At 51.2% G+C, this 13,140-nt stretch overlaps 1 protein-coding gene across 1 annotated transcript; it reads left to right on the top strand.

The window, feature by feature from the left end:
- Positions 1 to 7,200: 7,200 nt before the first annotated feature.
- On the top strand, positions 7,201 to 9,588 carry LOC139257029 (C-C motif chemokine 13-like). The gene is made up of 3 exons (XM_070874371.1): positions 7,201 to 7,416; positions 9,046 to 9,154; positions 9,252 to 9,588. The coding sequence occupies exons 1-3, from the start codon at positions 7,338 to 7,340 to the stop codon at positions 9,346 to 9,348; spliced, it is 285 nt and encodes a 94-aa protein (XP_070730472.1). The 5' UTR covers positions 7,201 to 7,337; the 3' UTR covers positions 9,349 to 9,588.
- The last annotated feature ends 3,552 nt before the right edge of the window (positions 9,589 to 13,140 follow it).

Here is a 13,140-nt window from a genome sequence, read left to right as displayed (position 1 = left end):
CCCACCCCACCAGCTGCTAGATGGAACCATATATACCTCCCACAAGTGAGTTTCGATAACCCGTGCTCCAATACAGCAAGGGCTGAACCACGGGGGCCATCACTGGCCAGCCCACACCTGAAGCCCATGCATGGCCACGAGATGGTGTGGGGAGAGGAGCCCTGGGCCAGGGCACTGAGGCCAGGTCTAACACCCCTCTCCCTACCCAGCTGGAGGCAGCAGGTCTGCACAGACCGGTGGACCTTGGGCCTTTGCTGACGGTGCAAAGCCAGAGATTTCAGCTCCTGAACAAGGTGTCTGTATGAGAGGTGGCAGAGAGGTGCAGACAGAGAATTGCTGAGGGTTGTGAGGTGATCACATTCTACCTTTCTCTCGTACATGTCCTTCTCATTCACCGAATCACCCACACACGCTTCAGAGAAACAGCCAGTTAGAAATGGAGCAATAACCAAGAATTGAGAAGCTCGCGGCTGCTTAACGTCAGAGTGACGGTCCCCAGCTGTAACTTTCACTTCCACCACCACCAACAATAAGTTGTATTTAGATAGTGCCTTTAATGTAGGAAACCTCCTGAGGCCCTTCACACGTGTGTTATTGAACAAAACATTTCACACCCAGCCACACAACGAGATATCAGGGCAGGTGACCAAAAGCTTGGTCATAGAGGTCGGTTTTCAGAAGAGAGATAGAGAGAGGCGGAGAGGTTTAGAGAGGGAGTTCCAGAGCTTGGGGCCCAGGCAGCTGAAGGCACGGCCACCGATGGTGGAGCGATTATAATCAGGGATACTCAAGAGGGCAGAACTGGAGGAGTGCAGACATCTCGTGGGGTTGGTGGGCTGGAGGAGATTACAGAGATGGGGAGGGGTGAGAGATTTGAAAATAAGGATGAGAATCTTGAAATCGTGGCATTGTTTAACCAGGAGTAAACAAAGGTCGGCGATGATGGGGTGATGGGTGAACGGGACTTGGTGCCAGTTCGGACATGGGCAGCTGAGATTTAGATCACCTCTAGATTACGTTTGGTATAAGGTGGGAGGCCAGCCAGGAGTGCATTGGAGCAGGCAAGTCTAGAGTTACCAAAGGACTGAATGAGGGTTTCAGCAACAGATGAGCTGAGCCAGGGGAGGAGACAGGCGATTTCATGGAGCTGGGCCTAGGCAGACTTAGACACGGGCTGGATAAGTGGCCGGAAGCTCATTTCAGGGTTAAATATGACATCCAGGTTGTGAACAGTGTGGTTCAGCCTAAGACAGATGCTGAGGGAAGGGAAGAGTTCTTTCAAAGAGCCAGCAGCGTCCCAATGGGCCGAATGTTTGCTGTTTCATTGTATGATTATATAAAGGGAAAGAGAGGTCGAGATACACACATCATTAGAAGTATCAACACAGCTTGATAAAACCATTCAACATGTAAACCACAACAGGGCTTCATTCCTAAAGGAACAGAATTCTAAAGCTGAGAAGTTATGATGACCTTGTCTAGAACCTTGGTTAGACCACACCGTGTACTGTGCACAGTTCTGCTCTCCATATTATAAAAAGGATTTATATAGCGCCTTTCACGACCACGGGATTTCACAAAGCGCTTTCCAGTCAATGAAGTACTTTTGAAGTGTAGCCACATTGGCAATGTGACAAATGGGGCATCCAATCTGTGCACAGCAAGCTCCCACAAATAGCAATGTGATAATGAGCAGATATTCTGCTTTAGTGACGTTGATCACTAAGGAGAACAATGCTAGCTCCTTCAGTGTATCCACGTAACTGAAGTCCGTCATCGCTGCAACCATTCTCGTAAATCTTCTCTGCACCGTGTCTGAGGCCTTGAAATCCTTCCTAAAGTGTGGTGCCCAGAATGGACTCAATTGTCCAGGTGAGGCCGAAGCAGTGTTTTATACAGGTTCATCATCGTCTCCTTGCATTTGTACTCTGTGTCTCTGTTTATGAAGCCCAGCTTTCCTGCCCTGCCACCTTCATCGATTTGTGCACATTTCCCCCAGACCCACTGTTCACCACTACTCTCTGTCTCCTGTCACTGAGACAATTCCCATGCTGTCACTGGCCATTTTATTCCACGGGCTCCAACTTTGCAGCAAGCCTATTGTGTGGCACTTTGTCAAAGGCCTTTTGGAAATCCATGTACACCACATCCACCTCATTGTCCTCATCAACCCTCTCTGTTCCCTCATCAAAAAACTCCATCAATTTGGTGAAACACGATTTGCCTTTAACTAATCCGTGCTGGCTTTCCTTAATTAATCCACACATGTCCAAGTGATTCTTAATTTTGTCCCTGATTATCATTTCTAAACTTTCCCCATCCCGAGGTTCAACTGACCGGCCTGTAGTTACTGGGTTTATCTTTACACCTTTTTGGAACAAGGATGTAACATTTGCAATTCTCCTGACCTCTGGCACCAGCCCCATATCCAAGGAGGATTGGAAGATTATGGTCAATATCTCCGCGATTTCCACCGTTACTTCCCTCAGCATCCTAGGCACTCTCCCCTGTGCCCCCTCTCCCTGTGCCCCCTCTCCCTGTGCCAACTCCCTGTGCCCCCTCTCCTGTGCCCCCTCCCCCTATACCCTCTCCCTGTGCCCCCTCTCCCTGTGCCCCCTCCCTGTTCCCCCTCTCCCTGTGCCCCCTCTCCCTGTGCCCACTCCCTGTGCCCCCACTCCTGTGCCCCCTCCCCTTGACCTCCCCCTATACTCCCTCTCCCTGTGCCCCCTTCCCCTGAACCCCCTCCCCCTGTACCCTTGCCCCTCTCTCGGGCTCTCCATCGATCGAGACCCTGTTGCCTGCTCCTGGCCGACACTCCCTGCTGATTCTGGAACTCTGTCATCTTCACAATTTCACATTTCTTGGAAAGTTGCCGATAGTTTTTACTGAGAGACTGAAGAATCTATTTGGGAGCGGCAGTTCCTGAGGAAAGTGTGTGTACTGTGCAACTTGCTGTTTTCACTATTACCCAACATGTGGCCTGTTGCCTGGGCTCCGCTGTTTGATCCAGTCAGGGCCCCGCCCTCAGACATCGCATTCACACTGGTCCTGGCTGGACAGCACAGCCTGGGGCTCTGGGATTGGCAACGCCATCGGGGGGAGGGGGGACGTGGGAGGGGGACCGGGGGAGGAGGACCCGGGGGGGATGGGACCGGGGGGGACTCAGGGGGAGGGGGGCCCGGGGGCAGAGCGTCCGGGGGGAGGTGGACCGGGGGGGAGGGGGATCCGGGGGAGGGAGAACGGGGGGGGGGCTCGGGGGAGGGGGACTGTGGGGGAGAGGGACCGGGGGGAGACGGACTGGGGGGAGGGGGACCTGGGAGAGGTGGACCTGGGGGAGGGAGAACGGAGGGGGGGGGGGGCTCGGGGGGGGGGGGGGGGAACCGTGGGGGAGAGGGACCGGGGGGAGACGGACCGGGGGGAGGGGGACCTGGGAGAGGGGGACCCCGGGGTGAGGGGGAGTGAGGGGAGGGGGACCCCGGGGTAGGGGGACCGGAGGGGGGGGGAGGGGAATCGGGGAAGGGGACCCTGGGGGGGAGGGGGACTGGGGACTGGGGGCAGGGGGACCGGGGAGTGGGGGACCGGTGGGGAGATGGACAGGGTGGAGGGTGTCCGGGCGGAGGGTGACCCAGGGTGGAGGGGGACCCCGGGGTAGGGGGACCGGAGGGGGGGAGGGGAACCGGGGAAGGGGACCCTGGTGGGAGGGGGACTGGGGGCAGGGGGACCGGGGGGAGGGGGACCGGGGGGAGGGGGACCCCGGGGGGAGGGGGCCCCCGGGGGGAGGGGGACCGGGGGGAGGGGGACCCCGGGGGGAGGGGGCCCCCGGGGGGAGGGGGACCAGAGGGAGGGGGACCAGAGGGAGGGGGACCCTGGGGGAGACAGACCGGGGGATGGTGACTTGGTGCGAGTTAGGACACAGGCAGCTGAGTTTTGCATGACCCGAAGTTTACGTAGTGTAGAATGTGGGAGGCCGGCCAGGAGTGAGTTGGAGATGTCAAGTCTAGAGATAACAAAGGCATGAATGAGGGTTTCAGCAGCAGAAGAGCTGAGGCATGGGCAGAGGCGGGCAATGTTACGGAGGTGGAAAAAGGCAGTTTTAGTTATGCTGCGAATATGTGGCCAGAAACTCATTTTTCAGGGTCAGATATGACACCTCGGTTGTGAACAGTCTGGTTCACCCTCAGATTGATGCTCGAGAGAGGGATGCAGTCAGTGGTTACGGAACGCAGTTTGTGACAGGGCTATGGTCCGAGAGCTGGAGAGTGGGATTATGCTGGATAGCTCTTGGTCGGTCGGCCCTGATACGATGGGCCGAAATGGCCTCCTTCCGTGCTGTAAATTTCTATGATTCTATGTGGAAACTGACTCTGTTTTCGGATGATGTCGCCGAGGGGCAGCATGGCGATGGGAACTAGGAGGGGCCAAGGACAGACCCTGGGGGTACACCAGAGGGAACGATGCGGGGGTGGGAAGAGAAGCCGTTGCAGGTGATTCTCTGACTACGATTACATGGATAAGAATGGAACCAGGCGAGTGCAGTCCCACCCAGCTGGACGGTGGTGGAGAGGTGTTGGAGGAGGATGGAGTGGTGAACCATGTCAAGGTCTGCAGACAGGTCGAGAAGGACGAGGAGGGATAGTTTACCTTTGTCACACTCACATAGGATGTCATTTGTGACTTTAATGAGAGCCGTTTCGGTTCTATGGCAGGGACAGAAACTGGATTGGAGGGATTCAGATATGGAATTGTGGGAAAGATGGTCACGGATTTGGGACATGAAAATACATCTAAGTAAGTTGGACAAGATAGGGAGGTTGGAGATGGGGCGATAGCTAGCAAGCAAAATGGGGTCAAGGGTTTTTTTTTGAGAGGGTTGGTGACATCAGATTTGACGGAGAGGGGAACAGTTCCTGAGGAGAGAGAACCGTTAACAATGTCAGCTAACATGGGAGCCAGGAAAGGAAGTTGGATGATCAGCAGTCTAGCGGGAATAAGGTCAAGGGAGCAGGAAGTGCATCTCATGGACAAGATGAGTTGGGAGAGATCAAGAGGGGAGATCAGAGAGAAACTAGAGACAGATGTGAGTTTCGGGCTAGGGCAGGTGGGGACATCAGATGAAGTTTGTCCCGGTGGGCTAGGGGAAGGACGGGAACTCGCTGAGGCAGCTGATCGGATGGTCTCAATCTATGAGATAAAGAAGTCCATGAGCTCCTCGCACTTGTTGTTGGAGGTGAGTGTGGTGGAGACAGGGGAGAGGAGTTTAAGGAGGCAGTTAGCAGTAGAGAATAGTAGGGGGTTATTTACACAATCCAGAATGGTCCCAGAATAGTGAGCAGTTTTTGTAGACAAGAGTAGGAACCGATAATGCTTTCTTTGTTCGATCCAGATCTGGCGGTGAATGTAAACCAATTGTCCGCCACATCTGTTCAAGTCTGCGCCCCTTTGACTTGAGGAAACGAAGATGAGGGCTGTACTGGGGAAACAGCCAGGGTGGGAGAGAGTAATCTTTTTAATAGGGACTAGGGCATCAAAGGGTGGTGGTCAGGGTGTGGTTGAGCAGATCGATGGATGCGGAAATGTCATTGTTAAAAGTGGGCCAAAGGTTGGACAGTTTGGAGTTGATAAGTGCAAGATAAAAGTTCACGGAGCTGGGGGTAATATATTAGCATGGATAGAGGATTGGCTAACGAACAGAAAACAGAGTCAGGATAAATGCATCATTTTTCGGTTGGCATACAGTAACTCGTGAGGTGCCGCAGGGATCGGTGCTGGGTCCTCAACTACATACATTCTATATTAATGATGTGTATGAAGGGACCGAGTGTAATGTAGCCAAGTTTGCTGATGATACAAAGATGGGTGGGAAAGCAAATTGTGAGGAGGACACAAAAAATCTGCAAAGGGATATAGACAGGCTGAGTGAGTGGGCAAAAATTTGGCAGATGGAGTATAATGTGGGAAAATGTGAGGTTATCCACTTCGGAAGAAATAATAGAAAAGCAAATTGTAATTTAAATGGAGAAAAATTGCAAAATGCTGCAGAACAGAGAGACCTGGGGGTCCTTGTGCATGAAACACAAAAAGTTAGTAAGCAGGTACAGCAAGTAATCAGGAAGGTAAATGGAATGTTGGCCTTTATTGTAAGGGGGATAGAGTATAAAAGCAGAGAAGTCCTGCTCCAACTGTACAGGGTATTGGTGAGACCACACCTAGAGTACTGTGTACAGTTTTAGTCTGCGTATTTAAGGAAGGATATACTTGCACTGGAGGCTGTTCAGAGAAGGTTCATTGGGTTGATTCCAGAGATGAGGGGGTTGACTTATGAAGATAGGTTGAGGAGGTTGGGCCTATACACATTGGAGTTCAGAAGAATGAGAGGTGATCTTATTGAAACAAATAAGATAATGAGGGGGCTCGACAAGGTGGATGCAGAGAGGATATTTCCACTCATAGGGGAAACTAAATCTAGGGGACATAGTCTCAGAATAAGGGGCCGCCCATTTAAAACTGAGATGAGGAGGAATTTCTTCTCTCAGAGGGTTGTAAACCTGTGGAATTCTCTGTCCCAGGGAGCTGTGGAGGCTGGGTCATTGAATATATTTAAGGCAGAGATAGACAGATTTTTGAGCGATAAGGGAGTAAAGGGTTCTGGGGAGCGGGCAGGGAAGTGGAGCTGAGTCCATGATCGGATCAGCCATGATCTTATTGAATGGTGGAGCAGGCTCGAGGGGCCGTATGGTCTACTCCTGCTCCTATTTCTTATAGTCAGAGAGTTTCTTATGTTCTTGTAATAACAGTGACTACACTGCGAAAGCTCTCATTGTCTGTAAAGCACTTTGGGACATACTGAGGGGATGAAAGGCGCTGTGGAAATGCAAGCTTTCTCGGTGCTACATTATATTGTGAGTTAAGCTCACTGCCTGCTCAGAGCCGTGTCCCAGAGAGTGCTGGGTGTGGAATGGGCCAATCAGGGAGCTGGATTCCCATCACTGGCCTGCCCCCTTCCCTCAGACACGGAAGTTGTGAGATTGCCTGAGGGAAATGAGCTGACACTATACTGAGAAACATGGGCCGGGGAAGTTCCAGATCATTCTTTACCCCAAGAACTCCCATTCACAGAACGACTTGTACTTCCCATTTCAGGGAAGATGGGAATGGAGGGAGGATTACACGGGAGTGCTTCCATTGCTGGGGAATGGAGGAAGTTATGGGACTTTCCGTATTGCTGACTCTCTGCACTTTCACACCATATAAACCCATTGTGACCATGAGCTGACAACTCACTCCTCACCCTCACTCACTCTTCAACACTCAGCGCTTCCAAGTTGGGAAAGGACAAGATGAAGACAGCACTGTGTGTGTCTGCTGTTTTGGGAGTGCTGCTTACCTGCTCTATCCAGGATGTTGCCCCTGCACCAGGTAAGTGCTGGCTCCTTATTCCCAATATTCTCCTCACACCTGACAATGAACAAAAGTGTGAGACAACAAACCCACTGCTGCTTTCCAGTGTGATTTATTGTCACTCGCTGTACTTATTCCTCCTCACCCTGTTCAAAGGAAGCTCCGTTCTGTCAAACAACAATTACAATCATAGAATCACAGCACAGCAGGAAACCATTTGGCCCATCATGCCTGTGCTGGCTCTGTGAACGAATGATTTAATAAATCCCACAGCCCTGTCCATCCCCCATAGCCGTGCCAATTGTTTGCTTCAAGTATTTATCCAAATGCCTTTTGAAAATTACTATTGAATCTGCTCCCAACGTCCTTCCAGGCAGCGTGTTCCCGATCACAACTCGCTGTGTAAAAACATTCTCCCCATCTCCCCTCTGGTTATTTAGCCAATTATCCTCAATCTGTGTCTCTGGTTCCCCCTCCTCCTGCCCCCGGAAACACTTTCTCCTTATTGACTCTGCCCAAACCATTCATGATTTTCAATATCTGTATTAAACCTTTCCTTCACCTTCCCTGCCTTCAGGGCAACAATCCCAGTTTCTCCAATCTCTGCACATAACTGACGTCCCTCATCCCTGCTCTCTGTCCAGTAAATCTCCTCTGCAGCATCTCTGAGGCTTCTTAAAGTGCGGTGCCTGGAATTGGATGCAATTCTCTGGCAGAGGCCTAACAAGTGATTTATAAAGGTTCAGCATCACTACAAAGCTCGCACTCAGTATGCATTTCAATATCGATAAGTGAACAGTCTTACATTGTGCTGGCAACAATAAGGAAGCAACATGTTCCTTGGGAAATCAGAGTCTAAATGTGGGAGAGGAGCAAATGGATCTTGGGGTGCAGATACAGAAATCACTGAACGGAGCAACATCGGTTCAGAAGGCCATTAACAAAAAGCAAATAAAGCACTGGGGTCCATTTCTGGAGGGTAGAATTGAAATGCCGAGAAGAGATGTTGAGTGTGTATCACAGCTGCTTCACACACACTTGGAATATTGTGCACAGTTCTGCTCTCCATACTATTATAGGGTTATCGAGGCACTGCAGTCAGGGGGAAAGGATTCACAAGGATGATACCAGAACTGGGAGCAGATACTTTGGAGGAACATCTGAGCAGGCACTAGAGACGAGAAGGCTGAGCGGAGACCTGATCGAAGATTACGGAATGTGTGGCTCGGCTCGATGTAAGGAAGATGTGTCCACATGGTGGGAGAACCAAACTGGGGGCCATCAATGGAAGATAGTCACTCATACATCCAATAGTGGATTCAGGAGATACTTCTTCACCAGAGGGTGGGGAGAATGGGGACATTGCCACCACAGGGAGTGGTTGAGGCGACTAGAATAGAAAGGTTTAAGGGGCAGCTGGACAAACAGATGAGGGAGAAAGGAACAGCAGGATATGTTGATGGGGTGGGAGGAGTTCTGTGTGGACAATACACACTGGCACTGACCAGTTGGGCCCAATGGACTGTTTGTGTGCTGTGTATTGTGTGTAAATCTGTGTGAACCATGGAGGGTAATGTTACTGTCAGTGAGTATGTATTGTGATACCCAGCAGGGTTTAACTGTGTCCATTCCTCTCCCTCACACCAGCTGGGACCATAATATTCCAATGCTGCGAGAGATTTAAGGCCACTCCTATCCCCCATAACAGGCTGGCAAACTACAGGAATACAATTGGCTGCTCCACTCCCGCTATCATGTAAGTCTTTAAAGGTGTTGTTGCGAGTGTGTTTCAATCAAAGGTTTGGAGCTGGTGTGTGTGACTCTGATAATCACACCTCATTTCTCTGTTTCAGTTTTACCAACAAGCGCAATATGACCATTTGCACTAAAGCCAGTGAGGAATGGGTTAAAACCGCAGTGCGATATCTGGAGAGGAGACGGAAGAATTGAAGAGACCGAGAGAAGAAGGGATTGAAAGCACAGCACTTTTAAACCATTTAAAATAGCTGACTGTTGAAGTGGCGCTATATTCTGCTGGGTCACAGGCAGAATGTAGAAGGTGTTTCAGGACGGGATCCACAAACCGAGTCTCTCATCACTTGTAATTTCCCAACTTGTGTGGTCATTAATACTAAAGCTTCTCCAGGTAACGAACTTTCCCCATGGAAACTACACTCGCCAAAAGTGACTGAAACAAGATTGTGGAATTGTGTAAATGTGGGTACAAGCCAATCAGAAACACTCTGAAAGTGTGAGGGGGGGGGGTGGTGGTGGGCACTGGGAGTGGGGGGGACACTGGGAGTGGGGGAGGCACTGGGAGTGGGGGAGGCACTGGGAGTGGGGGAGGGCACTGGGAGTGGGGGAGGGCACTGGGAGTGGTGGGGGAGCACTGGGAGTGGGGGGACACTGGGAGTGGGGGGCACTGGGAGTGGGGGGGCACTGGGAGTGGGGGGACACTGGGAGTGGGGGGACACTGGGATGGGGAGAGCACTAGTAGTGGGGGAACATTGGGAGTGGGGGAGGGCATTGGGAGTGGGGGAGACTGGGAGTGGGGGTGGGAGCACTGGGAGTGGGGGGTCACTGGGATGGGGGTGGGCACTGTGAGTGGGGGGGTCAGATATTGGGGGGGAGGGCTGGGTCTGAGGCACATCCTGAGGGCAGGTTGTGAGGCACATCCTGAGGGCAGGGACTGGAGGACAGGAAGATGGAGACTATTACAATACAGGATGAAGATGCGAAATAGAAAGTGCCCCCATTGGGTATGACGCCTCCCTTTGGGACCAGGGGCTCCAATCTCCGTGACGACCAGTAGTCCTGGCAATGACTGGCCAATGATAATCTCTGTGCTGTTTATATTTATACCCTCACTTTGCTCATTGTTTTGCTGGTTTCTCAGCTCCTGATGTTTCTGAATTGAAACTGTGGCCGTTTAATAAAGAGATTTTTGAAGAAAGTTGCCCTTGTTATCGGTCTGGGACCAGCTCCTTCTTCATTTGTATTAAACAGACAAACCCCTTCGAATCCCTTTGCCCCGTGCCGCTCAGTCTCCTGTATTGCTCACTTTCTGTTCGTATACTTACACCGAGCGAGCTGATTGGCTGAGGCCGTATGGGTGGAGATATGCTGCTTGAGGTAGAATTACATCGATCGCGCAGCATAGAACCAGCCCATTGGGCCCAACAAGTCCATGCTGGGCTTTATGTTCCACACAAACCTCCTCCCACTCCTCTTCATCGCACGCTATCAGCATAACCTTCTAATCCTTCCTCCCCCATGTACTTCTCCAGCCCCCCCGTTAAATGCAGCGATGCAATTTGCCTCAACTATTCCCTGTGGGAGTGACTTCCACATTCTCCCCACTATCTGGGGAAAGAATTGTCCCCTGAATTCCTTATTGGATTTATTAGTGACTATCTTCTATTTCTGGGACCTAGTTCTGGCCTCCCCCCTCAGTTGAAACATGGTCTCCACACCGACCTAGTCCAAACCCTTCATCATATTCAAGCTCCCCATCAGCTCAGCTCTGAACCATGTCGATACTGGAGCACTGAGCCCTCGCGTCTTCAGTCTTTGCTGACAGCATTAACCTCTCAGTTTGGGTATCAGTCTCCTTACGCCTGTTTTGCCGTCCCCACAGCTTATAAGATGGAGACCAGAACTGTGCACAGTACACTGTGTGGTCTAACCGAGGTTCTCGATAAGGTCATCATAACTTCTCAGCTTTAGAATTCTGTTCCTCTAGGAATTAAGCCCTGTTGTGGTTTACATGTTGAATGGTTTTCACAAGCTGTGTTGATACTTCTAATGATGTGTGTATCTCGACCTCTCTTTCCCTTTATACAATCATACAATGATACAGCAAACATTTGGCCCATTGGGACACTGGCTGGCTCTTTGAAAGAACTCTTCCCTTCCCTCAGCATCTGTCTGAGGCTGAACCACACTGTTCACAACCTGGATGTCATATTTAACCCTGAAATGAGCTTCTGGCCACTTATCCAGCCCGTGTCTAAGTCTGCCTAGGCCCATCAGCTCGGGGGGACTCGGGTTTATGGGGAAAAGGGCTCAAGCGAGAGCAGTTGTGGGTATGGGGTTTGGGGGGAGAGGCTCTGCTCCCTCTCAGTCTTGGCCTCCCCCGTTCTCCCTCAGTAGCAGGAGGGGATGCCGGGACTGTATGATGCGATGCAGCAGGGGATTCTGGGGGCTGAGCTGGGTCCTCCCCGCCTCTGGTTGACATTTCCCTTTAAGAGGAGAGGGGAGAGGGTGTGAATCCCCCACCCCACCAGCTGCTAGATGGAACCATATATACCTCCCCCAAGTGAGTTTCGATAACCCGTGCTCCAATACAGCAAGGGCTGAACCACGGGGGCCATCACTGGCCAGCCCACACCTGAAGCCCATGCATGGCCACGAGATGGTATGGGGAGAGGAGCCCTGGGCCAGGGGGCCTAACCCAGGACACTGAGGCCAGGTCCAACACCCCTCTCCCTACCCAGCTAGGGGCAGCAGGTCTGCACAGACCGGTGGACCTTGGGCCCTTGCTGACAGTGCAAAGCCAGAGATTTCAGCTCCTGAACAAGGTGTCTGTATAAGAGGTGGCAGAGAGGTGCAGACAGAGAATTGTTGAGGGTTGTGAGGTGCTCACATTCTGCCTTTCTCTAGTACATGTCCTTCTCATTCACCGAATCACCCACACACGCTTCAGAGAAACAGCCAGTTAGAAATGGAGCAATAACCAAGAATTGAGAAGCTCGCGGCTGCTTAACGTCAGAGTGACGATTCCCAGCTGTAACTTTCACTTCCCCCACCACCAACAATAACTTGTATTTAGATAGTGCCTTTAATGTAGGAAACCTCCTGAGGCCCTTCACACGTGTGTTATTGAACAAAACATTTCATACCCAGCCACACAACGAGAAATCAGGGCAGGTGACCAAAAGCTTGGTCATAGAGGTCGATTTTCAGGAGAGAGGGAGAGAGAGAGAGGCAGAGAGGTTTAGAGAGGGAGTTCCAGAGCTTGGGGCCCAGGCAGCTGAAGGCACGGCCACCGATGGTGGAGCGATTATAATCAGGGATACTCAAGAGGGCAGAACTGGAGGAGTGCAGACATCTCGGGGGGTTGGTGGGCTGGAGGAGATGAAGGGGTGCAAAATTCACAAGGACCCGCACCCCCCTCTTTGGGCTCATTCGAAAGGAAATTTTCATTTAGGACTATCTACCGGAAAGTTTGGAACCCTAAAGTGCTTATGGAAAAACCTACGCACTTTATTCGAATTTTGGATTTTAAAAGACAAATTCAAGGCTGTGGGCGGGTCTAAAGGACTAACAGGAGACAACTTGATTATTAGAATTGTCTGGGTGTTGGGACTCAGTTAACTTGTTTGGAGAAATGGGTATTCGAGAATCCTTCTCCACAGGGGACATTAACATTGCAACAAATAACCCAGAGATAGCCAACCATCAACATGACTCTGGACAATCATTTCAGCATATACATCACAAAGAGGCCCAATCCAGCCTATATGCGAAAACCTAAGCACAAAAGGACACTGCAATTACCAAACTAATATTTTCCATCAGGAAACAGTTTTCGATCAACTCACCCAAAACATATCCACTTTTAACGAGCCCGCCAAAATATTACAAAGAGGAGTCAAGCCCGCCAAATTTATGCAAAGAATTCGTAACTAATTTGGCGCCTAGATTAGAACCACTCAAACCGTATAACTGGCCCCCTGTTTC

Source organism: Pristiophorus japonicus, unplaced genomic scaffold, assembly GCF_044704955.1.
Source record: "Pristiophorus japonicus isolate sPriJap1 unplaced genomic scaffold, sPriJap1.hap1 HAP1_SCAFFOLD_797, whole genome shotgun sequence".
NCBI classification, from domain to species: domain Eukaryota; kingdom Metazoa; phylum Chordata; class Chondrichthyes; family Pristiophoridae; genus Pristiophorus; species Pristiophorus japonicus.
Note: the sequence above shows the minus strand (reverse complement) of the source record. Positions and strands in the feature narration are given on the sequence as shown.